Raw genomic sequence first — 26,894 nt, 5'->3', positions numbered from 1 at the left:
AGGTGATTTTTTCTGTGGTCAAACCGATGTTTTTACATGTCGTGTTGGCTTTTCCTTGCTGTGACCCAAAGACCTGACAAAAAGGAGAAGTATTTTGAGCTCACGGTTTCAGAGGTTCAGTCCATGGTCGGTCAGCGGACTCCATCACTTTGGGCTCAAGGTGAGGTAGGGTATCATGGCAGAAGGGTGTGGCAGAGGAAAGCTCATGGCAGCCAGGAAGCAGAGAGAGAGAGAGAGCGCGCGCACGAGTGAGTGCCCCTGAGTGTTCCAAGGACAAGATATGAACCCCAAAGGCACGCCCCCAGGGACCTACCTGTCACCCAGTTAGTCTGTTCAAATTATTAATCCATCAAACAGATTCATCGACTGATTTGGTTACAGCTCTCCTAATCTGATCGTTTGTTTCACCTCTCCAAACATTGTCTACTGGACCTTTTGGGGGGAACACCTCATATTCAAACCATCACCCATTATGAATCATCGGAGAGGGGGGAACGTTTTACCTCTAAAGTTTACACAGATGCTAAGATTTTATTAAGATTTATCCCAAGGTCATGGAAGTAAATAGACCGAAAGGCCTGGATGAATGTCATTCCAAGCCAGCACACGGTTAGCATCCTTGGCATGATCCCTGGCTGCTCTTGATCGTAACCCAAGAGAATCAGCCAAAACATGGAACGTATCTTACTCCATTCTGCTTTCCCAGGGCTGCTTGCACCTGGCTGCTAGCAGGTGCGCATTGAATGCCTATTGTCAGATGCGATCATCGTGTCAGAACCACACTCCTGCCCAGGAAGGTGGTGGTGCCATCATAATTGTCCAAACCTCCAGACAGGTGACAGAGCTGCTGGAAAAGACCCAAAATCAGGGGGAAAAGAAAGGGTTCCTTAAGAAAGACCAACATAAGAAATAAATAACAGACATGGGCTTCTTCAGGGAGTGCCTCGGAGAGAGACCCACTGTGGAAGGACCCCCGAGAGTCGTGCAGGGTGACACTCGTGGAGGCAAACTTGGCCCTTCTTGTTCCTTACGGACCTTTCTCCCTGGAAGACTGTTCCACCTCATCCCAAAGGGAATTTGTGACTAAAAGTCAGGTTTAAGAACAGCTCAGATAAATCCCCACTTCACAGAGGGATGACGGCAAGAGTTCAGAGTTGTTTTTAATCTGTAACGTGCTGTCACGGAAGAGACACACCAAATCCCAGAAATTTCTTAAATTTTCGGGTCAGTGACTCAACTCTAGTTCTGGCTCCTGGCATCACCTGGGCAGGGCAGGGATTGCCTTGGTTTACCCCACTGATGCACAGGGCATCACAAAGTGCGTCTTCTCAGCAGATCATCCCCTGGGAGTGTCCCCCTTCGCCCTCCTCCCTGACCCCGCCAGTCCCCACTGCTAGGATGGGAGTCTCCCTCTGCCCCACCCGGTGGGTTCTGCCGCACAGGGAACACCCACGTGCCCACCCGGTGCATGCCACCAGTGCCATTCCTCTCCATCCACCTTGTGACAGACCTCTGCAGCCTCCTCTCCACCTGTCTTAATTCTTCCTACGTTTCAAAGTCAGACGTAGGCGTCAGTGCACTTCACCACCACCCCCCAACCGAGTCAGCGTTCATCTCTCCGTGTTTTTCTGACCGGCCACGTCAACATCCATCTCTGGGTTTGTTTTTCAAATGATCCTTCTTGGTCTTGCTGCTCAAGGCAGATCCCTGGGGGAGGCGCCGTGGGAGGCATGAGGAGTGAGGACACGAGTTCACTCGCGGTGGCTTTGCCCCAAACCCGAGGCCATGTGTCCCAGAGCACCCTTGGAAGGGAGTGATGTGGCCGCCTGTCAATCCTCCTTCATCGCTCTGGAGTTAGCCACCCGTCCTGTTGGCTTGCCCTGAGAGACCTCACTGTGATGAGGACTATGGCCTCAGGGTGGGTGGGGTGTCCAGCCACCCCGCTGTGGTCATTCAGTCACCCCCACCACCCCCTCCCCGACTGCTGCTCCCGCTGCCTGGGCACATTGACTCCCCAGTATCTGACTTTGCTTAAAGCTGTCCACTCTTCCCTTCAAGGAGCAGAGGATAGGCGTGCGAGCAGGTGGCCGTGTGACCTTGAGGGCTGGCAAGAATTCTGAGAGGTAGAAAGAGAACAGTCCATGGAAGGAGGCAGCCGGTCGCCCGGTGTTGAAAAACAAAATCTATGTGATTGCTGGATCCGTGGACATTGGAAAGCCCAGCAAGGCATGGGAGCTGAGAAGGGACACAGATGCCCAGCTGCTCTGCCCAGTCCCACCTCTTGGTGGAGGTAGAAGTGAGGGCTTGGGGCAGGCATAGGAAGATAAATGCCAAGTGTCGTCACTCATCTGTGGGATCTAAAAACGTCAAACTCATAAATGCAAAGAATAGAATGGTGGTTACCAGAGGCTGGGGGTGGACACGGACTGAGGAGATGCTGGTCAGCGGACACAGACTTCAGTTGGATTGGAGTGAGTTCAGTAAACCTGTTGTATAACTTAGTGACTCTTATTCATAGTAGTGTTTGAATACGTTTGCCTCTACCTTCACATCTGTGGCCTCTGCACCTGTAGATCAAACCAACCTTGGATTGAAAATATCCTATAAAAAGAAAGGAATTGCATTTGTACTGAGCAATTGCAATACAGACTTTTTCTTGTCATCATTCCCTAAGAAAATATTTCAACTCTTTGCATTCCATAGCTCTCCTTCCTAGGAGTGAGGAGCAGGATAGTCGGGGCTCTGGGACCAGCTCCCGCCCAAGACCTAAGAAGGCTGACTTTTCTTCTGCTTCCTCATACGGGGCTTGCTAGCTCAGCCCCCAGACCCTATGAAGATGCTGGCTCAGGATCAAAGTAGTAGCCTTTCTTGGTCCACATTTGCATTTACTGTGAGCCAGGGCCACACTTCATCTCGTGTTTTCTTCAGAACAGCCCCGGCAGCTTTTAGCTGTTCTTATCCCCATTGTGCCCACAAAGAAACTGAGGTTCAAATAAGTGACCTGTGTATGTCACCCAGCAGAGCTGGAACTCCACCAACTTCTGTGCCTCCTGGGCAAGCTCTTGTCTAACTCCTTGTTCCTTGGGTACCTGCTAAGTTCCAGGAACCTACACAGAGGATGGGGGTGGGGCGTCTTAATTCTGTACATTCTGCATATCTGGCAGGTGTATAATGCTCAGAAAATGTTGAGGCCCATAGTCCCACTGACTGTGAAGCTTCCTAGCAGCAGAAAAACCCAGATACCTTCTACCCCAAATTCCAGTGCAGTGCAAGAATTTCCTCACCTGCATCCCCAATTCTTGGTGACCTCTAGCCACAGGGGGCTCTGCCCAGGAAGCTCTTCCACTGTTAGCTGGGATGGTCCCCATTCCCCGGCCAACATGGATCCCCTCTGGAGGCTCCTGGGGGCAGAATCTGGGGCATGTTCACGTTCACTGTCAGAATTCTACAGGAATGGAGGAGCACCTTCCTGCTTCCTTGCTGTAGCTACCAGGGGTGTTTTTCTGCATGGGAACTTCCAGCCAAAGATGCACCGATGGATAATAAAACACCACGGAGCTCTGGAAGGTCCATTCCATCCCCTTGCTGAAAAGCATCCCTATTAGGAGCAAAGGTCCTCTCTGTCAGGTTTTAGCTCGCTCACCATCTCTGGTAGTAGACATCTCTCCCCATAGCTGGACTGAGAACAGAAGAGTGCTGGGATTGATTAGCAATGTCTGTTCCATGCATGGGGATGGGGAGGTGGGATGTGCATGACACATATTTGCCCTCTCCATTGCAAATCCAGCTTTCCTATTTTACAGATTGAATGACAAAAGCTGGGAAAAAAAGAAAAAAAACTTTGGGGGACACCACACAGGAACTTTGGGGGCAAGCCAGAAAGGGAGCCAGGTGTCTTGTCCCTTTCAGTCCACCAACTCGCCTCCCTTGGCCTTATAGTTAGGTCTCTCCCTGAGCCCTGAAGCCTCCCTTCCCATGTGCTGGAGACTCTACAGACGCTCAACAAACATTTCTCTAATGCTGACGCAGTGCCAGGCAATGCGGGAAGTGCTGGGGGTGCAGCTCTGTGGACACTACCCCGGCATGTGCGGGTCCTGGGTTTGATCCCCAGCACTGAAAAAAGAAAAAATTCTTAAAGATCTTCATTTCTTTGCCTGAGGCAGAAGTGCACCCAGAGGTGGCTCCCTCCCTATCTGCTGCCCCATGGCTCTTGCAGGGCACAGGGCATCCCCGCTTGCCATTTCTTTTCCTGGCTGTCTGCCTTTGAGCCAATGCCATGGTTATTAGAGGAGAGAAAGTGGCTGCAGGGGGCAAGGATGAGGCTCCCTTGAAGGGCCTGCTCGGCGGACACAGGAGAACGTGGCAGCTCAGGGCCCAGAGGACCCTGGCCAGGTGCTGCCCTGTGGGACGTGGGTTCTGCAGCCCCAATGCTGCTGCCAGCTCGGGCCCCCCTGCCTCCGTGGCTCTCAGCCAGGGGTAGGTAAGTACCTCCTGCCTCAAGGTCATTTGGAAACCGATGGGACATACTTAAGGTTGCCACTGCAGGTACCTCTAGCCTCTAGAGAGTGGAAGCCAGTGAGATAAACAATTGTTATGGAGCTTCCAAGAAACTGAGGCACCGTTAGAACCCCCACCTCAAACCCTGATCGAGTCAGAAAGATTTTCAGACATGTCACTCAAAGTAACAGGGATGAGTTTACTGAAGGCTAGAATTATCCTCTTAACCTTGTATTCCCATCAGCCCCATCCGTCTGTTCCCCAACACAATGAACAAGACAGTCTTACTTGATGAATTGCATTATCCAAATGCCAACAGCAGGACTGGGAGGTAGCTCAGTGGTAGAGTGCTTGCCTAGCATGTGTGAGGTCCCCTGGTTCAATCACAGCGTTGCCAAAAAGGGAAAGAAAAAAAAAAAACTCAAAATGCCAATAGCATCCCCTGGTGAAATTCTGCTGTCGGGGGGAGTCCTTGGCCCGGAGCAGAGCCCATGAGCCTGTGTGGGCAGCACTGGAAACCCTCAGGGCTGAGAAGTCACAGCCCAACCTTGCTGACACTTGTCATTTCTCTCTGAATGTCCTCCATTTAAACTCTTTGGCCAATGAGGCTCAGGTGTCCCCTGTGAGGGGTTCAGGGGTGAATATACACACAGCGCCCCCAGGATCCTAACCACATAAACCAGAAGTCACTGCCACCTGCCGAGTGCCCGCAACCGCCCACCCACTTCCTCTGTTCCCTGTGCCGGGGACATGGCTGTCCAGCCTCCCAGGCAAAGCCCCAGCCACAGTGTCCACCTGCACGCCCCAGACTCCCCCACCAAGAGACAAACGGCTCCTCACCGCCCACCATGCAGACCTTCAGCCCAGTGACACTTTACTGGCAGGGTCCCCCCGGGTCTGCCCCAGGGCTGGCTGCCCGGGGAAGGGCTTGGCAGCTGAGCCAGAGGCCACAGAACATGTCTCCAGTGGGCTTCCAGGCCAAGAGCCCCAGCCCCTTCCCACCACTGCCCTGCCCGCCTGCCCAGCGCATTAGCATTTAAATGCATCCAAAGTCATCTCCACCAAAGCCTCTTCCCCCATTGAAGCCACTGGGGAGGGAGCATTTGAATCCTTCCCTGAGACTCCCCTTCCCTCAGAATGGCCATACTGTATTCATCTGCTTCTGTATGTGGCATTAGCCGAAAGAGGGAGAGAGGGCGCCTAGCAACCCAGAGGAGGCTGAGAAAGAGGTGGGAAGGAAGTGATTTTCATGTAATTATTCACTTCGACAAAAGCCGTTGTCAGGTACACACTGGAAACACAGCTGTTTTATTATTCTCCTAACCTACTTTTAATCTTTTGAGAATCCTTCCCAATATAAAAGGCAAAAAAAAAAAAAAAAAAGAAAGGGCTTAATTCAGCCATTTTCTGCCCGGGAGCCGTATAAGTTATGTTTTTTTTGCCTCCGCCGAAGGGCCCCACTTAACAAAAGTCGTGTTGTTGTGTTGTTGGTACGTGTGTGAGTACGAGAGTGTGTGTGTGTCTGTCTGTCTAAAAAGAAAACGTTAAAGAACGAAATGGCTGTGAGCCCTGAGTACAGGGAGGGCTCCCAAGCCCGGTCCTGGATCCTTGGATCCAAAAGCCAAAAGCCGCGTCTGCTGTTGGGGCTGGCGGTTTTCATGATCTGCTTGGCCAGAGCCTGGGGAACACAAGGAGCCCAGGAACCGCGAAATGTTGGCTCTTTCCACCCATCACTGGTGCCTGCGCGCATGGCCCTAGGAGGCAGGTACCTCTGCTCTAGAGCTGCGCAGCCACGGTATTTAGTGCATCTTAGAAATCCGATGAGCTCACCTGGGTGGGGAAGGAGACTGGGCTGCTGGGAATAGCCCAGGAGCTGTTGTGATAGCGTCAGCCACCGTAAGAGATCAGAAGGAGGGGATGGAACACACTTTCCATCCATTACATCTTGAGCCAGAGAGGTGAAGAATCTTGCCCAGGGTTACACAGCAGGTAAATAGAAGAGCAGGGCTCCACCCTGGCTCTGCTGGTCCCAAAGCTTTTGTCCTTTACATAAAGCCCCTGCAAGGGTCAGAAGGAGGCACCTGATGACAATCTTGTTTCATCTGGTCCCCTTGCGCACAGGGTTTTGGTCAAGGGCAGGCCGTGACTGTGCACATTGGCCACCACACGTCTCTTTAAAGATGAATGGACCAGGACTTCCCCTCTCTGGCTGCTGGCTTTCGCATCAATCCAAAGGAGATGATAATAGTAGGGGCCATGACTGTGAGGATGAATGAAGCGAGTTTAACACTGACAAAGCGCCCATGTGTTGAAGGTCTAGTGAAGGCCATTGACTTCACTGCGGTCATCGGTCATCGGTATCGCCAGCGGCCGGCACCTCCTCTCACTGTGCTTTCCCAGCGGGAGGCACCGATGTGTGTTTGTCACCTCAAGGCATCAGTGCAGCCCACTCTGGGATGGCCTGCTGGGCCAGCTTCCGGGCACAGCCCTTTGGCCCTGCCCAGTAGCTCTGTTTGCAGACCTGAAAGCATATCTCTGCAGAAACTTCTTTCTGTAGCCTGAGCCGCCTTGGATGCCCTAGCAAAGCTCACCTTCTCCTCCAGCTCCCTTTGCACTCCCCAGGGCAAGAGCTGCCCCTTCACCAGGGAGGGCGGAGCCCTGGCCCCCAGTGCCCTCCTCTTTCCTGCTCCTCCCCAAACTCGCCCCTCCCTGCCCGATGATGTCGGGCAACATCCCTGTCTTTGCTTATTGCCCGTGTGTCCTGCTGGAGTGTAAGTAACTTGCAGGGAGAAGCTGGGTAAAGTTTAGTGCCTGCTACAACCTTAACTATAGGAAGTATGCCTGGCACACTTGCATATTTATTGTGGGGGGGGGAAGAGCCTTTTATTTGATCCAGATTTTCAAATATCTACAGGGATGATATGTGGACATGGGGAAGGGCGGATTTTTTTTTTTTTGAGAGAGAGAGAGAATTTTTTTTTTAATATTTATTTTTCAGTTTTCGGCGAACATAACATCTTTATTTGTATGTGGTGCTGAGGATGGAACCCGGGCCGCATGCAAGCCGGCGGAGCGCGCTACAGCTTCAGCCACATCCCCAGCCTAAGGGCAGATGTTTGAGCAAGCATCTCCTGCTCATTACTGCTGGTGGCTAGGCTTCCGAGTCCTCTCCTGGGGCTCCTGCATGGTGTCTAAGAGCTGAACCCTGTGCCCCCAGTGACGTGTGCACCACCACTGGGGATGACAATGCCCACCTCGGGCAGCGCTCAAGACACATAGTCTTGTAAACTATTAAGTGCCATCCTTATGGTTGGAGGCATCCATCGTGACAAATGGGACTTCTGAGTGTGGGGTGGGGAAGAATTTGTTCTCTTCTACCACCGGCACGTCCTTGCTTCTGCCAGCAAATGTCATTGAGGATCTATGCCGCACAGCCCAGTGCTAGGTCTAGCTGGGACAGCAGGCTACACCCTGATTCATGCTCTATTGTATACCTATTGTGTACTGGGTCCTTGAGAACCAGCTCATTAGAACCAGTTGCCCTGAAGGAGGTGAGGTTGCCCCAGCGCTAGAGGGTGGGCCCACCTCCTCTCAAGGGGCTCCACTTCCCTATTCCCATGCAAATCTGTCCTCCTAACTTCCGAAAGCAGACCGCCTCAGTCCGTGCTGCCAGAACGCCCCCCATTCATTGCTGCAGAGCACTGGGAGTGATCGGTGGCTCGGTGGCTGACCCAGCTTCCTTGGGGTTCGCTTTCTGGAGATTATTTTCCCTTCAAATTGTGTTGGGGAAAAAGAAGAGAGGGCTCCTTTGTCTCTGCAGGTTCCTGGGAGATGCTGGTCAATGGGGCTCAGTTGCTCTGTCCTACCTAAAGCCGCAGCGCGGTTTGAGTCTCAGCCGAGACTCCAAATCTACTCGGCAGACCACATGGCCCCTGCTCTTCTCCAAACTGTAGATCCAGATCGCCATGAGTGGGTTCAGACCCAGCTCTCCCCTTGACAAGCTGTTTGACTTTCTATGGATCCATTTTGTCTTTGGTGAAAACGGCGACTGCGCTACTTAACTGGTGAGATCGTTAGACAGATGATGAGATTTGTACATGAGAGGCTCAAAGACATAGTAGGCTTCGGCAGATGTTAACCCGAGTTTCTGGCTTCCTAAGGCACCATCAGCGTGATGGACGCGTCCATGATGTTGGATCAGCCTGGTCTCTTTTCTCAGCGCCCCCAACCCTTTCTTCTTTAGTCCACTCATGCCAATGGCCACCGGGATTTTGTCCGATCTCTCTGTGTTGTAGAATTCCTAGTTGAGGTGAAACAGACTTGAGGTGATACCTTAGTGGAGGTAATGCTCTGTGTCCACCAGCTGTTTTTTTTTTTTCTCTTCTTGGATAAGTTGGAAGACGACTTTTCCCAGATTGTCTTGCCTGTAGGTTGGGACCACGTGGGTTGGCTCTAGTCAACAAATGTAGGCAGAAATGACCTAGCAACTCCCGGGGCAAGCTCTTTAGTACTCTTCGAGAAAGCCTCTGGCTCTCCGTTCCTCTGCCTCCTAGGCTGTGTTGGAAGCTGGTATTGAGATGGCGTATAAGTAGGAATTCGTGTCTGGCCAGTGATGGAGTGGAAGAGAGTCCCTTCACGGTCTGCGTGGAGCTTTGTGTAGTGGGTTAAGCCACTAAGGTTTCAGGATTTAATGTTTAACCCAGCACGGCCCTAGCAGAATCATCTTAACAAAAATAGCAGCTCACGGATGACATGGGGGGGGGCTGTTGCATTTTTGCAACCACAGGCATATGGTCACAGTCTCTCTCCTGTCAGTCTGTTAATGAGCTCAGTGATGCGGAATCCATGTGAAGACCTAACGTGGTTCTTCGTGGGACTTCTTCAAGAAATCTAAGGTTGATGTTCTCAGGCTTTGCTCTTCTCTACAAGCATGTGCCTCAGCAGAAATGTTGACATCAATGAGCAAAGGAACTGAACAGACACTTCACAGAGGAAGAAATGTGACTGGTTAGCAAATAAATGGAAAAAAAAAATGTTCAACATCTCTAGCAATTAGAGAAATGCAAATTAAAACTACATTGAGGGGCTGGGGCTGGGGCTCAGCAGCAGAGCGCTCGCCTAGCATATGCGAGGACCTGGGTTCGATCCTCAGCACCACATAAAAATAAATAGACAAAATAAAGGTATTGTGTCCAACTACAACTAAAAGTAAATATTAAAAAAAAAACTACAGTGAGATTTCATCCCACTCCAGTCAGAATAGCAATTATCAAGAATACATGCAGGGGCTGGGGTTATGGCTCAGCGGTAGAGCGCTTGTCTCACATGCATGAGGCCCTGGGTTCGATCCTCAGCACCACATAAAAATAAATAAATAAAAGTAAGGATATTATAAAAAGAATACAAGCATCAATAAATGTTGGCAAGGATGAGGGGGAAAAGGTACCCTCATACATTGCTGGTGGGACAGCAAATTGGTACAACCACTATGGACAGCAGTAATGAGATTCCTCAGAAAACTTGGAATGGAACAACCATTTGACCCATTTATCCCACTTCCCGGCATACACTCAAAGTACTTAAAATCAGCATATTATAGTGACACAGCCACATCAATGTTCACAACAGCTCAATTCACAATAGCCAAGCTATGGAACCAACCTAGGTGCCCTTCAAAGATGAATGGATAAAGAAAATATGGTATATATATTCACAATAGAATATGACTCAACCTCAAAGAAGAATGAAATTATGGCATTTGCCTGTAAATGGATGGAATGGGAGACTATCATGCTAAGTGAAATAAGCCAGCCCCAAAAAGTCAAAGGCTAAACATTGTCTCTGATACATGGATGCTGACTTTTAATAGGTGGGAGTGGGAGAAGGATGAGTGGGGGTTCACCAGATTGGACATGGGACAATGGGGAGAAGAGAGGGGGAATGGGAAAGACAGTAGAATGAATCGGACATCACTTTCCTATGTTCATGTGTGAATACATGACCAGTGAAACTCCACATCATGTACAACCACAAGAATGGGAAGCAATATTCCATGTATGTACAATATGTCAAAATGCATTCTGCTGTCATGTATAACTAAAAATAACAAATTTTTAAAAATTATTTTAAATGTTGAAATCAACATGCATAGCCCAAATGTGGAAAATAGAGGAGACCAGTGGAGAAAGTTCTGGACCTGGAGTGAGGAAGACGTTATGTTACTAGTAAAATCCTGATGTTTTGCGAATCTACATCTTTGGCCCAGACCTCTGTGTTTAGCCCTTGATCTGGTTCCTGAACATCTCACTTGATGTCTCAGACTTGCCTTCTCTAGATTAATTCTTACCCATTTCTCCACATTACACCTACCACCTCCTTAAAAAAAAAAAAAAAAAAAAACAAAAACCTCAGATTATTCTCTAGTGTTGTGCCCCTATCTACCGTATTACTTAAATCTGGATATTCTTCTCTGACCTTCAATCAACAACAATTTCAATTTTTACAATTTTTACACTCTTCCTTGTAAAGATTTCTTGAGAATCAACAAGACAAGTTGAAAACTGAAAAATATATATATATATATATATATATATTTTAAATTTCCCAGAATGTCCCCAAACAGAAATAAGATAGTAAAATAAATAAATGAAATAAAAATAAATTAAAAGCAAAACTGTGAACAGTAGCTGCATCATAGTAAGGTGACCCCAGAAATGGTCAACAGACGTGTGAACGGCAGGCCCAACCCCAACTGCAGCAACATCTGCATGATTTTAGTTCTAGAGGAGATGAAGGTGAGGAGGAAGGCAAAGGGAATTTTGCAAACTCAAGTGCAGGAAACTCAGACAGCACTCATACAATCATCCCTAAGAAAGGACCCTGTGAGGGAGCAGAAGCCTAGTGGGCCTGAGAACAGCAGCCCACACTAGGAGGGTCCTGTACAGACCCCAGGTCCTCGGTCAGTAGGGAGAGCTGCGGGTTTAGGCAGAGTTCTAGGCCCTGGGAACCGCAGGGACAAAGAGCTGAACCAGCATTGCAAGAAGACCGACCCTGCATCAAGGAGACGTTACTGGAAGCAGAATCCAATTTGAGCAGGACAGAAACACTAGAGGAAATGAAAAGAGACATTTTGGACAAAATTGCCAAAAAAAAAAAAAAAGGAAGAGATGATAATAATTTCAAAGAGTACTGTGTGTGCAGACATAGTTTTAAAGACTTATTAGTAATAACAAAGGAGGGAGCCCTAGAACCACGAAGATGGGAAATCCTACCCTGAAATGCCTCTGTTCCTAAGAGTAGGAAAAACTTCATCTCACCTACAGGTCTGCAACAGAAGAGGGGTATGGTCAAATTTCATGCAAAGCTATCATAAAAATATTATAAGATAGTGTCCCCATGGGTAATGAATACATTCTACAAAGATGGGCCCGTGAAACAGCTCAACATTGGGAGGGAGTACCAGGGATTGAACTCAGGGGCTTTCCACCACTGAGCCACATCCTCAGCCCTACTTTGTGTTTAGAGACAGAGTCTCACTTGAGTTGCTTAGCACCTTGCCATTGCTGAGGCTGGCTTTGAACTCGCAATCTTCCTGCCTCAGCCTCCTGAACCTCTGGGATTACAGGTGTGTGCCACTGCACCAGGGAAACTTAATATTTCTTGTTTGGTTGGTTTGAGTTTTGGTACTGGAGATTGAACACAGGTGCACTTAACCACTGAGCCATGTCCCCAGCCCTTTTTATTTTTTATTTTGAGACAGGGTCTTGCTAAATTACTTAGGACCTTGCTGTGTTGCTGAGTCTGACCTCGAATTTGCAATCCTCCTGCTTCAGCCTCCTGAGTTGCTGGGATTATGGGCATGTACCGCCATGCCCGGCAAAACTTAGTATTTCAAAACAAGCTAAAAGAGAACCAAAGGATACTGTGAATAAAATAGCATAAATGTAATTATCCGACAAAAAAAAAAAAATTGAAAGGAGTGCCAACAAGGATAGCTTACAACAGGAGAGTCATTTCAGAAAAAATAACTACATAGGAGGAATAAAAGAATGAATAGTGACCTTGGGTAACATCATAAGGTAAGGACAGAAAGGAAGAAAATAAAAAATAGAGCCAGATAAAAATGAACAAAGGGATATTTTTCCTCCTGAAATAAAAAAAAAAGACTTGTAGTTGAATCTTTTCTTAAATGTATCTTAACTGATGCATTAAAACATAAAAATTGTACCTAGCAATGGGGTACCATGTAACGTTTTAATGCATATATACATGGTGTAATGCTTAAATGAAGGTAAACATATCTAACTCCTCAACTGTTTGTCGTTTCTTTTTTTTTTAAGAGAGAGAGAGAGAGAGATAATTTTTTAATATTTATTTTTCAGTTTTTCGGCAGATACAACATCTTTATTTTATTTGTATGTGGTGCTGAGGATCAAACCCAGCACCCCGTGCATGCCAGGCAAGTGCACTACTGCTTGAGCCACATCCCCAGCCCCTCTTCTAGTTTTTGAAGTGCTCAGTACATATTGTTATCTGTAGTTGTCCTGCTATACAATATCCCACCAGAATTTCTTACTCCTCACTGCAGCTAGGAACCTGTTGATCAGTCCTTCCCCATCCCTCCCACCCTCTACTCTCCTCAGCCTCTGGTAACCACCATTCTACTCTCAACTTCTATGAAATCAGCAATCTTAGATTCCACACATGAGGGAGATCATGCAGTTCTTGTCTTTCTGTGCCTGGCTCATTGCAATTAGGATAGCACTCTCCAGTTCTATGTCCATTGCTGCAAATGACAGGATTTCATCCTTTTTATGGCTGAATAGTATTCTATGATGTCTGTGTACCACAATCTCTTTTTCCATTCATCGGTTGATGAAGACTTAGATTTTTTTTTCCCATTTCTTGATTATCTTGAATAGCACTGCCATGGACAGGGGAGTGCAGAAGGGTGTGAACTTGATCTTGAAGAAGCACACCACAAACATGAGAAAATCAACCCCAAACAGTCAACATTAAGACATGGTCCAATAGAACTATTGGGCCGCCAAGAGAGAAGAAAAAACTCAATGGGGCATCCAGGCAAAAAGAAAAAGTGCATTTTAAGGGGAAGTTAATTAGTCTGGCAATCAGTCTTTTCTACAGCAGCACTTAGTGCTGGAAAAAAAAACTTATTTCAGATGGTCAGAAAAAGAGAAGTGAGGATTTAACGTGCAGACCAATGGACTTTCAAGTAAAGCCACAGATGAATTACTATGCACATACAAGAATCCAGGACCTACTCCCATGATGTTTTCCAGAGAAATTTACTAAAAAACAAGCTACAGATAACCAAAATTACTGGCAAGGTATTGATGGAAGGCCTAGAGATGCTCATTTAATTTATAGTCACCTGTAGAGTTTACAGATAATGGGTGTAGGACAGGACCTGATGTGTGTTGGTTTGTTCTAATAATGCATATAAAATCTGTGTACTAAAAATTAGAAAGTATACAGGAGAAGTATCACAGAATAATTTCACAGATTGACTTTTTTTCCCTCCATACCAGCGTTTGAATCCAGGGGCACTTAACCACTGAGCCACATCCCCAGCCCTTTTTATTTTTTTATTTTGAGACAAGGTCTCACTGAGTTGCTGAGGCTAACTTTGAACTCATGATCCGCCTGCCTCAGTCTCCTCCCAAGCCGCTGGGATTATAGGTGTGCGCCACCGCATCATAGAATGACTTCTTAACTGGAAGCAAATGAATATTTCTTCATATTTGATGCTAGGGGAGAGGGAACGAAGAGAAAGATAGTCTAATGGCTTAATTTCTTATATCCCTTGCTGTAGGGAACCATCAGACAGGAATAAAAAGGAATGACTAAAGGTACTGTTTAAAGGTTAGGGTTTAATGGTAACCATTAGAAGGAAAACAACAGACTTTTTCCCTACAGAAGTAGGAGAGCAAGAAGGAAAAATCATTTGAGTACACACACACCCCCTCTCACCTGGACCAGCATGCCCTCTTCTGCATCTTGTCCAATGTTGAAAGAAATGTCTCCTCAATCACTCCTCAGCCTTTTGATGAAGATCAAGTGTAAAATCGTCTCCTCCAGGAGACATACAGCCTTCTCTGATTGCTGAAGCAAATAGAACTCTCTCTCTCCTCCAACCCTACTTACCTCTCTCGGTACTAGACACCAAGTTTTGTGAATGTTTCATTTATTTCTCCTGAGGTCAGAGATGAAGTGCTGTATAAAGTGGTATGATACCATTTTGAGAGTTTGGCACAGAATTCTGCACACAGAAGGTGCTCAGAAAGTGCTGGGTCATCGGTAATTCACCATTGATTGAAGGCTTGGGGTTTACACACTCTGGGATTTTTCTAAGAGCTTACCATTGCTATTAGGCAAAAGATACCAGTTTGAAGTGACCGTAATTCAATTTAACTGACTTAGGAAAAAGAGAAAATTATAGACCTCTGAAACTGAATGCTCTAGGGCAGCTAATTTCAGGAATGACAGGATCTAGGGACTCAAGTCATAGCACCAATCTCTGTATTTCTTGGTTCTGGACTCCTTTCTTTCCGGTATATTGGTTTTATTCTTAGGCAAGCTCTTCCTTCATGGTCAGTTATGGCCTCTGTAAGTTAAGGAGCTTAGCATCCCCATCAGAAAAGAAGGTGTCCAGTTTGCAAGAGTCCAGTAAAAGTTCCAGGATTGAGTCTCATTGTACGGGGAACCAAATGCCGCAGTCTGGCGGGGCACAATTCAGGAGCCACTTGTCAAAAGAAACGAACTCTATTTTTAGAACCACACACACCACACCATGCAGCTCCTCAGGAAAAACCCTCAGAGCCCAACTGCCACCACCGGCTTCCCACAAGCCTCTCAACCTCCCCCACTCCTCCTGCTCTTGAGGCCGATTGGCTGGGTTGCATGGGCGGAGCCAAAAAGTCCCCCAATGAGCAGCTCCATGGTCTGAAAGGGCGGGGAAACAGCCCAATGAGCATCACCGCAGAGGAACCAATCAGTTGGCAGCTGGAAGTTTGCTGGGGCCGCTGTGAGCCAATCATCAGCTGGCAGCTGGAAGTTTGCTGGGGCCCCTTGGCTGTGGCTCTCAACATTATTGGCTTAGCTTGCATCATCTGCTCATCCCTGAGCCAATCACTGGGGTCAGGAGAAATGCTTTGTTTTGATTGGCCAGCTCTGCATACTGGGACCTCCCCTGAAGCTCCCTGTGAGTCAGGGAGAAGGGACTCCCCAAAGGGAAATTGAGCTGCCCCTGGCCACAAAGGGGAGGTAGATGCTGAGTAGGCAAAAAAAACGGTACTTTCCCTATTTTAGCGTTGTTTCTAATGAGCAGACTGCACGAAAATGACTTGCTAGTGATTTCACTGGTTTGGGGACACATCTTTGGGGCATGTGGATTAAAATTTCCTTTTGGTATTTCTGACACAGAGGGTTTTTACCACTGTGGTATGGAGGGTGGAGAGCGTGGGAAGAGCCCCTCTACTGGATGGCGGGGTGCTGTTGTGAGGGAGCAAGCTTTTTCTCACCTATCTCAGGGACTGACTCTCTCTGGTCTGCCCACTTGGCCTGAGGACAGTGAGGGAGGGACCCTCATTTGCAGAAGACTCCAAGGTGAGCGCATGTGCAGGAACCAAGCGTCTCAGTGGCCACACCAGGTCCCTCCTGCTTTCTGCATCTCTCTGTATGGTTTACTTGCCTTTTGAGTGGAAAGGGGAATTCACTAGAGAGAGCAAATGGGGAAACTGAGGCATAGCAGGAGGAATTAAAGATACACCCATTTTCCTTCTGAACCTGCCACATTTTATTTCTCCATAGGACCCTTCCTATGAATATTTAAAGCAACCTCAATTTCCCACTTGTAGCAAAATTTCTCAAGTTCTTTTTGGAGGGGGTAATGGGGATTGAACTCAGGGGCGCTCAACCACTGAGCTAAATCCCCAGCCTTATTTTGTATTGTATTTAGAGACAGGGTCTCACCGAGTTGCTTAGCACCTTGCTATTGCTGAGGCTGGCTTTGAACCCACGATCCTCCTGCCTCAGCCTCCCCAGCTGTTGGGATTTACAGGCCTGCGCCTCCACATCTGGAGAGTTCCTTTTTTTATTTTTTATTTGTATTCCCTCTTTCCATTGCATCCTCTCTGGTCTGCTGGTGTTCTCCATCCCCAGCCCCACTTCATGAAATAGCTCTCCCTGAATTCTTCATGGAGCTGCAAGATCAGACCCAATGAGCCAGCTTCGAGGAGGAAAAATAATAATAATCCATGCCTTAGATCAAGAGGCAAGCCCTGGATTCTGTTGAGTGATGTAACGGATTTGAGCAACTCCAGAGTAGAGTGGCCTGAAGCAGGTAATCAGATCCCCAAGGGAGAGGACATATAGATAGTTGATCTGGAAATGAGAGAGGTTGGGGGTTCAGTAGGGAGCCACGATTTCTTCAGACCTCTAAAGTCCTGACAGGCAGAAGAGAAAGATGCGGTCCAGTGACCCCAGCAGTTGGAAAGGAATTCTTCTTATTTTAAAAAAAATGAGCTAACAGTCTGACTCTCTAAAGAAGAAATCACCCGTGTCTAGAGATGGTGCCCTTCCTGTCATTGATGGCAATCAGAGAATCTTCTATCAGAAGTACTGAGAACAGAGTCCTTTGTTGGGAGAGAGGTGACACCAGGGGACTTCTGAGACTGATTCCAAATCTCAAAATCCAAGCTGTATCTCAGTGGTAGAAAGCTTACCCAGCACGTGTGAAGCCCTGGGTTCAATCCCCAGCAATGCTAAAGAAAAAAAAAATCTGAAATTCTGAGACCAGTTAAGCATGCATCTCTAAAGATGGGCCTCCATGGATTTGCATCCACCCCTTCCCAGCTGTGTGATCTTGGGCATGTTACTTACCTTCTCTGTTCCTCAGTCTTCTTAGGCTGTAAAAGGGAGCTAACAGTCCCTCCTGCACATGGATACTGTGAATATTCATGTGGTCATGTGTCAAGGTTCAGCAAGATGCCTGGCACATCATAAGTGCCTAATAAGTGCCAAATGCCATTCTCTAGAGGGTACATAATGCCCAAGCAGGAGTCTCATCAGCTGCATTTGGGCTCTAGCTGCAGATTTTCCTTGGTAAATTCCGGGAGCCGAGCTCCAAGAGAGCCCCTGGTGACGGCTTCCCTGCCTCCTCTGTGCTCAGGGAGGCTGTCCAAATGCAAGCCTTGAAGAGTCTCCCGACTGTGTTCCTGTGGTCCAATTAACCACCAGGAAATGACAGCGTTCGTTTGGCTCACACATGACTTACCTTAGGAGCAAGCATGCACCCCCACCGAGGGGTGGTACTCCTTGCTTGAATGACAAGTTTTTTCTCCACTTTGCAGGTAAGGACAGTGTGCCTCAGAGAGCTTAAGTCACTCTTCCAAGGGCACACGGCTGAAACCAAAGTCCTCCACATCCAAATTCATTCCACACTGTGAGCTTTTATCCATAACCTCCCTCCGGAAGATTCTGGGATTCACTCAGAGCGTCCTATGTATTTCATCAGGAAGTCCACAAAACTAGGACTTTTAAAAAGAGGGTCCTGAGAAGATTAGGAAGTTTGGTGGTCCCTTTGTGGACGATTTTATGGTGGGTGGGGGATATCAGAAAACAAGACACCCCCCCACCACACACACACACACACACACTTGACCTCACCTCTCTGCCCACTTCGTTGTCCTTCCTGCAGGTGTGGGTCGATGCTGGGACGCAGATCTTCTTCTCCTACGCCATCTGCCTGGGCTGCCTGACTGCTCTGGGGAGCTATAACAATTACAACAACAACTGCTACAGGTGAGCACCCCCGGGGCCCCGCCTGCCCTCCTCCCTGCTCCCGGAGACCCTTCTGCAGCATCACACCAGTCCCTTTAGCTGCCTGCCTTGCAGGGCCCAGGAGGGAACATATGGGCTGTTTGCTGACCTCCTCCTGCCCACGGGTCAAAGAGGGGGCCACCAGAGGAGGTAGGGCTACTAGTGCAATCAGAGTATGCGGCAAGGTGAATCCGCCCCCCCAGAATCTCTCTCTCGCCTCTGTCGGTGTCACCTCACATGGAGGCACAAATTTAGCCCAGAGCCGGCAAGGAACTTGCCCAAGGTCACGCAGCTCACTAGTGGCAACATCAACATGTGACCCAGGTGTTCCAACATAGAAGGGCTTATCCTTCCACCATCTATTCACAAATAGGCTTCCTTGCCCGTCTTCCTTGACTGTAGGGTTCTCTCCTGTCCCACCTGGAGTGGCTGCTGCCCCGCCTTGCCCCTTGGCCTGACTGGCCTCCCATCCTGACCTCCTATAGATGGCCACACCCAGGTGGCAAGGGGAGCCCCACAGCAGGGCTGAGACCTGCATGTGCCCAGAGTTTCCCAGCAGCACAGGGGGCAAGTGAAATCTGTGCCATGATTATCTGTGGGCTGAGGTCTCTGCACCTCTGGACTCAGAGCCCTGCACGGGTTAGGGGAGTACTTACAGGTGGATGGTAGAGGGTCTCTTTCTAAGACCCCCAAGATCACCAGAGACAAGACTGTGGAATAACGACAGCAAAGCCATTCCCCGTCACATGTTGGTGGAGAAAGGAAAGGGGTTGGCACAAGTGATTCTGAGATGAATATTTGGGGGAGATAAGTTAGATCCTCAAACCTCATCCCATATAGTCACATAATACAGTTGACTAAAGAGTTAAATTTTGAAAGGGAACTATCCTCAAATAAGGAATAATAAAATACTTAATTTCAGAATGGGAAAACATGTAAAAATCATTAGAAAAAAAAAAAGAAATCACAAAGGAAGAGAGTGACATTGGCTCATGTAAAAATCTACAATTTTTTTTTTCTCTTTTGATACTGGGGATTGAACCCAGGGGTGCTTAACCACTGAGCCCCATCCCCAGCTCTTTGTATTTTTTTATTTTGAGACAGGTTCTCACTAAGTTGCTGAGGCTGGCCTTGAACTTACAATCCTCCTGACTCAGCCTCCTGAGTTGCTGGGATTATAGGTGTGCATCACCACACCCAGCAGAAATCTAGATTGTTGGGGCTGGGGTTGTGGCTCAGTGGTAGAGCACTTGCTTAGCACGTGCGAGGCCCTGAGTTCGATCCTCAGCACCACATAAAAGTAAATAAATAAAATAAAGATATTGTGCCCAACTACAACTAAAAAATAAATATTTTTTTTAAAAAAATTTAGATTGTTAAATGTTAGACTTCTAAACTTTAAAATTTTCTACAAAGAAATTTTTTTAAAGAGAGAGAGAGAGAATTTTTTTTATATTTATTTTTCAGTTTTTAGTTGGACACAACATCTTTATTTTATTTTTATGTGGTGCTGAGGATCCAACCCAGTGCCCCGCACATGCCAGGCGAGCGTGTTACTGCTTGAGCCACATCCCCAGCCCTATAAAGAAATTTTTAAAAACTGTTCAAAATAGCCTAGAGACTGGGCCTGGGAAGTCAGGGGGCGGAAATGTCCCCCCCCCCTCATTTATACCTCCTATATCATTAAGACATTTTTCTGGTTTTTTTTCTATTACTATGAGTACTTATTGACTTTAATTAAAAAAAAAAGTTAGTACAAATATCTACATGTTGTATTTTATTTAGATGTTGATGGACATTTATTTTATTCTTTTTATTTATATGCGATGTTGAGAATTGAACCCAGTGCCTCATGCATGCTAGACAAGCACTCTACCACCAACCACAGCCCCTGTATTTTTTATCTCTAAATAAAATATGACAATCATCCTCAAAACTAAAGGGCGTAGTAGTATATAATATGATATTCAGTGGGGTTAGATCCATACTATGTTAAGGTGATGAATGTGTCAATATGAAAAACACTAAAATACAAAAGAAAAATAAACTACATCCAGGCACAGGGGAGGGGCCCATGCCTGTGATCCTAGCTACTGAGGCAGGAGAGTGCACAGGGCGGGTTAATGGGCAATTTAGGAAGACCCTGCGTCAAAATAAAAATTAACAAGGGCTGGATGACGTGGCTCAGTGATAGAGCACCCCTGGGTTCAGTCCCCCGGACAATGAAAGAGAGAGAGAGAAGGAGGGAGAGAGAGAAGTCCTATTAGGGCTGGGTGTGCAGCGTGGTGGTGGAGTGCATGTCCAGCCTGCATGAGGCCCTGGGTTCCATCCCCAGCACAGCAAAGTAAGTAAATAAGAAGAGAGAAAAGAAAAATAAGCAACAGACTCTTATAAAAACCAGATTATTTTTCTCAAGTAGAACATGAGCAGTAACCCAAAAACGAATCCCCGTTCAGTGTAGGTGAGGGCATGTGGGAGGGGCGTGTTCCCCTGGGCCGGGAACTGATGACCACAGAACCTGACCGCGGCCTGGCTCCCGTGGAATCGCCACTTGAAAGACCTTTTGTGGATGGTCCATCCCCTCCCCCATTCTCCCTGACTCTATATAAAATACAAAATAGGGCTGGGGAGGTGGCTCTGTGGTCGAGGGTCCCAAATTCAATCTCTGGACACTGGGAATCCCGTGGTCACTGACTATCCCCTCCAGCTGGGCCATCAGGAGCAAGAGGACACCAGCAAGTTTCCTCATTCTCCCTGTATCCTGTGGGCCTGGTCTCGTGCTGGCTTTCATGCCATAAGACACCCATTTGTCACTTGTACCGACAAGGAGACAGGGGCCCGTGGAATTTAAGTCACTTGCTTGTGTTCCCATAGCTGGTGATAGAATATGGCTTTCCTGGCCCTGGTACCCCTATTCCTCACTACCACGGATGGCCAGTTCCTTCCAGGCTATTAGATCTGAATCTGGCCGAGGCTGTCTTGTCACCAGTCTGGGTCCCTGGGCAGTTGCTTCTTCCAAATGTGCACCCGAGTGACCGATACCAGCTACCCCTCAATCCCTCTGCGTTCCCATCCAACAGCTAGGGATTTTATTTTATTTTTTTCCTTTCTGTCTCTTATCAGCAGAAGAAAGCAAATACCAGAGGTGACATTGCAGAAATCAGAAGGCTCCTTTTAGTCCTGTTTCAAAATCGTTCTGCAAGCGGGTCCTTCCCATCTCAGACGGAGTAAATTAATACCCTCTCTCCTGACAGCATAATCGCTTCTGGAGGTCTTACCAGCCCAAGCTGAGCTCCTGCTGACTTCAAAGCACTGGTTATGTAAGGCTTTCACCTAAGCAGTGCTCGAGCTGGCGCAGGGAAGGAATTAGAGGGATGGGAATGGACCCACGCGGACAGGGGCGAGCGTCCCCCCAGAGCACACAGCACTAGGCCACAGCTGCCTGGTTGCATGGATGCCCCGGGGGCTGGCGAGCAGGTCACAGGGATGGAAGGGACCCTAGGACCCTTGAGAGCTTCCCTCTCTGTCTGCCTGTCACTCTGTGGTTGGAGGAAGTCACCCGAGAGACCTCTGCAGGAAGATGGGGATTTTGTAACTGGGGACATTTTCTTTTTCGCCCTCTGTATGGATGCCCAGAGATAACTGTCCAAAGCCCCGGGCTCTGGAAGTCTTACTTCTTGGGGGCACATCATTTTTGTTCAGCTCCTGGAAATAGCATCTCAGACGCATCCCAAACTTCACAACTGACTGTGAGACTTGCAGTAGATGATTCTCCTTTTCTGGTCCTCCAGGTCTGAGTGAAATCTAGTGTAGGGCCTGACACGCTGGCTGCAGCTCCTTTAAAAATGATATAGGAGCCTGGCATGTGTGGGGGGGAGGTGAACACCTGTAATCCCAGCGGTTTAGGAGGCTGAGGCAGGAGGATGGTGAGTTCAAACCCAGCTTCAGCCAAAGCAAGGTGCTAAGCAACTCAGGGAAACCCTGTCTCTATATAAAATACAAAATAGGGCTGGGGATGTGGCTCTGGGGTTGAGGGCCACATCCTGAGTTCAATCTCTGGTACCCCAAACAAATAAGAATAATACAGGAGAAGTCCAAAATGTAGCCCACGTGGAGGCAATGCGTCCATTGCATTCCCAGCACCATCTCATGTCAGTCTGTTCAATAAAGCAGGCCCATTTTACCCCAGACTCCAGGACCCAGGCAGGAGAAGCAGATTTGTCTCTGCCTTAAGAAGAGCTTGGCCCTCATCCAGGCCTGGACTGAGTTTCCTGTATAGCAGAGGCAAATGAGTTTTGCAGATAACGTGGCAGGGCTACCATCCCAGCCAGCATTCACAAAGCAATTTAAAAAAAAAAAAAAAAAAAAAACCTGTATCAGTCATCCACTGCCACATTAATGCTGTGTAACAAACAGCCCCAGACCTCAGGGAAGTTTGACCGTAAGAAACATTTTCCCTTACTGCTCTCCAGGCTGCCGGTCAGCCAGGGAAACTCTCCGGGCTGAGGGTTGGGTGAGTCTGACTCCAGGCCAAGCTCAAGTGCGTGCCATGTGTGTGCATTCTGGGGTCCAGGCTGAAGAGATGGCAGCTCCCCTGAGGAATTCTTCTCATGGAAAATCACAGAAATGATAAAGGACAAGTCCAATTAGGCCAGCACAACTCAAGCCTCTGTTTGTGTCACATTGGCTCACGTCTCGTTGTCCACAGCCAGTCATGTGGCCAAGGCCAGAGTCGGCGGGGCAGGGAAATACACCCGTCTCCAGGGAGAAGGGAGCAGGAGTGACAGCTTGCTGAGAGTGATTTGATGGGACACAAATCCCAAGAGACCCAGTTCCCCAAACAGCTGGCCTCGTCCTGGGTGAGATCAGACCCCAAATAAAGATACTGCAGGGAGAACTGGAACCCACGGGTCCGGACTCCTAGTCCAGAGGCCCTCCCTTAGAAATCATCGTGTCAGTCGCCAACCATGTTCTTATCACCTTTGGTTGCATCGCATGAAGCACAGTGTCAGGAGAAGAGGAGGTGAACGTCTCACTCCGTGCCCGAGCCTAGTGCCTGGGTATAATAACTGAAGAGGGGCTTGGTGAACGGGGTACGTCAGAGATCAGGAGCAGGATGAAGAGCTGGTAACGGAACTGGGATGTTGAACTGGGAGAACAGAAAACTCAAAGGGATATAAGTCCACTATCTTTAGATCTCCCCAGCCTGAAGGCATGCCAGGCTATTTTTTTTGAGGGTAAAACCAAAACTTCCCAGAGGAAAGCAGGTTTGGGTCTCATGCAGTCTAAGCAGTTGGTGTAGTCCAACAGGGGGAAGGGACTACTGAGAACAGGGGAGGGTCCTGCCACCCACTGGGTCACTGTCCCGCCCCGAGTCATGGCAAGGCATTGACGCAGGCCGTGTGCCCAAGCCACAGCCCCACCCATCCTCTTTGGTGGCTGGGATTCTGGGAGGCAGATGCCCCGACTTGGCAACAGGCTGAGACGTCAGGGATCCGTTTCCTCCAGGTTGTCGAAGCCCTGACATTTGTAGTCTGATTTCTCCTGGGCTTTGTGCAGCGGGGGCTTCTTGGCCGGCGAGTCCCTCTCCAGAGCAGATGAGAGCCCCTGACCCAGTAAATCCCTCCACGAGAGGGTCCATGCTGGAAGGGGCTACTCCTCATAGCAGCAGAACAGAGACTGAGCCGTGAGTTCTGTGACATGTGGCTCTGGTCGGCAGCAGCTGGTCCCAGAAGGATGTCACGATAAAACCTCTTCTCCAAGAAGCAGCTGGAGCACCAGGCGTGAGGTCCCAGTTGGTCCCCTGGCTCAGAGGCAGCCGTCTCACAGGGAGGCTTCTCCCATCCTCTCAGTTTTGAGTTCCCAGGAATATAATCCTCCTTTCCCTGGCTTTCTCTCTTTCCAAGGATTTAGGGGGACTTTGGTTTGTCTCCCAGGTTTCTTCTCGCTCAATCTGCACTGTACCACATGCCAGCCTCCGTTCCTTCCTTCACCACCCCCTCTCCGTGCTTGTGATCCATGCCCTACCTAATCTTGGAGAAATGCAGGAGAAGCTGTGTGACCGTGGGCCAGCCACCTAACCTCTCTGAACTATGGGTGCTTCACCAGGGAAATGGGGCTGTGCCTGCCCTCACTTCCCTGCCTGCCACCCCCCACAGCGCTCAGGTGGACAGTGTTCCGGCAATGCACCCGTCCCGCCCACTCTGACCTGAGTCCCTCTTGCTGCTTCCCCACAGGGACTGCATCATGCTCTGTTGCCTGAACAGCGGCACCAGCTTCGTGGCCGGGTTTGCCATCTTCTCCGTCCTGGGCTTCATGGCATACGAGCAGGGGGTACCCATTGCCGAGGTGGCAGAGTCAGGTGAGTTTGCCGCAGGTTGGGGGGGGGTCTAAGAGGCCCCGGGGGAGATGGATGAGCAGAATGTCGGTGCGGTCTTCATCTCCTGGGTTCAGGTCCTGAGAGGTGATTCCACCAGTCATCTACGGGCCGGGACCTCAGGAGGGAGCACCTTCACACTTCCCCTCACTCCTGTAACCCAAAGCCTTCCTCGGCCGCTCATGGGTGCTACACTCAGCATGGGCCAGGCTCCTGGGGTTTCATCCTCCCATGCCCACTCTGCCCAATTTCAGTGGTCTGTTCCCTTTGGCAACATAAGTCACTCCCTCGTACCGCAGGGCCTTTGCACGTGCTGCTCTCTCTGCTTGGAGAGTCTCCCTCCCTCCCCTGTTCTAGATGTAGGATCACCCCAGTTTGTCATGGCCTTAAGTGTAGATGGACGTGTTTGTGTCAAACCCAGCGTGGGCAAGGATGTGGTGCCAGTGGTTGAAAACCCTTCCCTGGGTTTTCATGGTGTTTGAATTCTGGGCAGATACACTATATGTTTTTTAAAAAATACAAAAATGGTTTTGTTTGCATGACATAGGAAGCTAGGCTCCAAACTCAAGTGCAAGTAGGTTTTTCCCATACAAGAATGTCCAGGGGGATGGTCTGTCAAGGGCGGCGCAGGGCGGTCTAGCCTCCTTGGGCTTCCATCTGCTTGATGCCAGTTGTGCCCACCTCCACGGTAAACAACCGCGCTGCCTCCCTGGTGAGCCCCAGTGCAAAGTGTGGCTACCTCTGTCTGCTGTGCAGAGTCAGGGCCAGCACCCTCTGACCACCAGGCTGGGCAGGCCGGCGAGTGTGGACTTCACAGGAGGAAGCTGTACCTGCTCGGGGGCCCTCCCTTCTTGGGATTGTGTGTATCAGACATAGACATGGTCCCTGCAGAAACCAGGGGTCCAGAGCTAGACCAGAGGTTTGCAAATGCAGGCAAAGCTCTGTCCCTGGGCCCCTGCTCTTTGGGTAGGAGATAGCTCACATGTGACCTCATATGATTCTTAGCTCAAAATACCATGATTAGACAGCTGCCGGAACACTCAGAGGAATGTTCCAGAACACCTATGAGGCTGAGCTAGGGAGGCAGAAAGTGCAAAACTCGCTCGATCCTGCTCTAATCCCGGTGCCCAAGATTTGCTGACCTTCCTCGAATATCCCCTCGTCTGTCTCTCTGGTACTCCTCGCGGTCCAGGTGCTCTTTCCTGATACAGAGATTTTACACTGCTTATAGTTGAGTCTTACTTTGAAATCCAGACTGATCATATTCTGCCTTCTAACTGGAGTATTTGGTCCATTTTTCAATTAGTGATATGATTTGGTCCTGAAGTCAGCTTCAAAGAAGAGAATGTCAGAATAATAATCAGAAATGGGAAGGGACAGATGTGTAGAGGAGGTACAAAGGGATACGTTGTTAACTTTAAGTCGACTCTGCTGAGTTATAGATGTGTATTGTTAGCCCAGCTCCTTAGAAAATAATAAAACAGAGCTAAAAAAGCCAACAAATGGAATAAAACCGAGTATCAAAAAATACTGAGAAGTTGAACAGAAAGCTGGAGATGCACAACAGAGTAGAAGAAAGCAAAATAAACAAACAAGAGAAGACCAGAAGGAAAACAAACACAAAGGGCTAGGTGGGAACGTAACTGCATTAGTGATTACACTAAGTGTGAATGGATCAAATATGTCAACTAAAAAGGAGAGATTGTCAGACTGGATTTTTAAAAAGTGAGATCCGATTATAAAATATCTAAAAGAGGCACCTATTAAATTTAAAGACACAGAGAAATTTACCAAAAAAAAAAAGAGAGAGATATACCATCCAAACAATAAGCATAGAAAACTGGCTTTGCTGTGTTTGTATTAGAGAAAGTAGACATCAAGTCAAAGTCAAAGGGTACTATTAGAGAAAAAGAGAGATGTTTCATAATAACAAAGGGAACAATTCATTGGGAAGATCTAATGATACTAAATATGTTTATGCCAGATAACAGAGATTAATACATAACGCTGCCAGGCATGGTGGCACACACCTGTAATTCCTGTGACTGCTCAGGAGGCTGAGGCAGGAGGATCACAAGTTTGAGGTTAGTCTCAGCAACTTAGCAAGACCCTAGCAACTTAGAAAGACCCTTTCTCAAAATAAAAATAAAATAAAATAAAAATGGTTGAGAATGTAGCCTAG

General features: G+C 48.3%; 1 protein-coding gene across 1 annotated transcript in view; it reads left to right on the top strand.

The window, feature by feature from the left end:
• Slc6a11 (solute carrier family 6 member 11) overlaps positions 1-26,894 on the top strand; it is a 126,955-nt gene that overhangs the window by 80,981 nt on the left and 19,080 nt on the right. The window contains exons 7-8 of the mRNA XM_005333864.4: positions 18,215-18,318; positions 24,573-24,697. Of these exons, the coding sequence (XP_005333921.4) occupies positions 18,215-18,318; positions 24,573-24,697 (229 nt within the window). The remainder of the gene's footprint in view (positions 1-18,214; positions 18,319-24,572; positions 24,698-26,894) is intronic.

This window comes from Ictidomys tridecemlineatus, chromosome 16 (genome assembly GCF_052094955.1).
Source record: "Ictidomys tridecemlineatus isolate mIctTri1 chromosome 16, mIctTri1.hap1, whole genome shotgun sequence".
Lineage (NCBI taxonomy): Eukaryota > Metazoa > Chordata > Mammalia > Rodentia > Sciuridae > Ictidomys > Ictidomys tridecemlineatus.
Note: the sequence above shows the minus strand (reverse complement) of the source record. Positions and strands in the feature narration are given on the sequence as shown.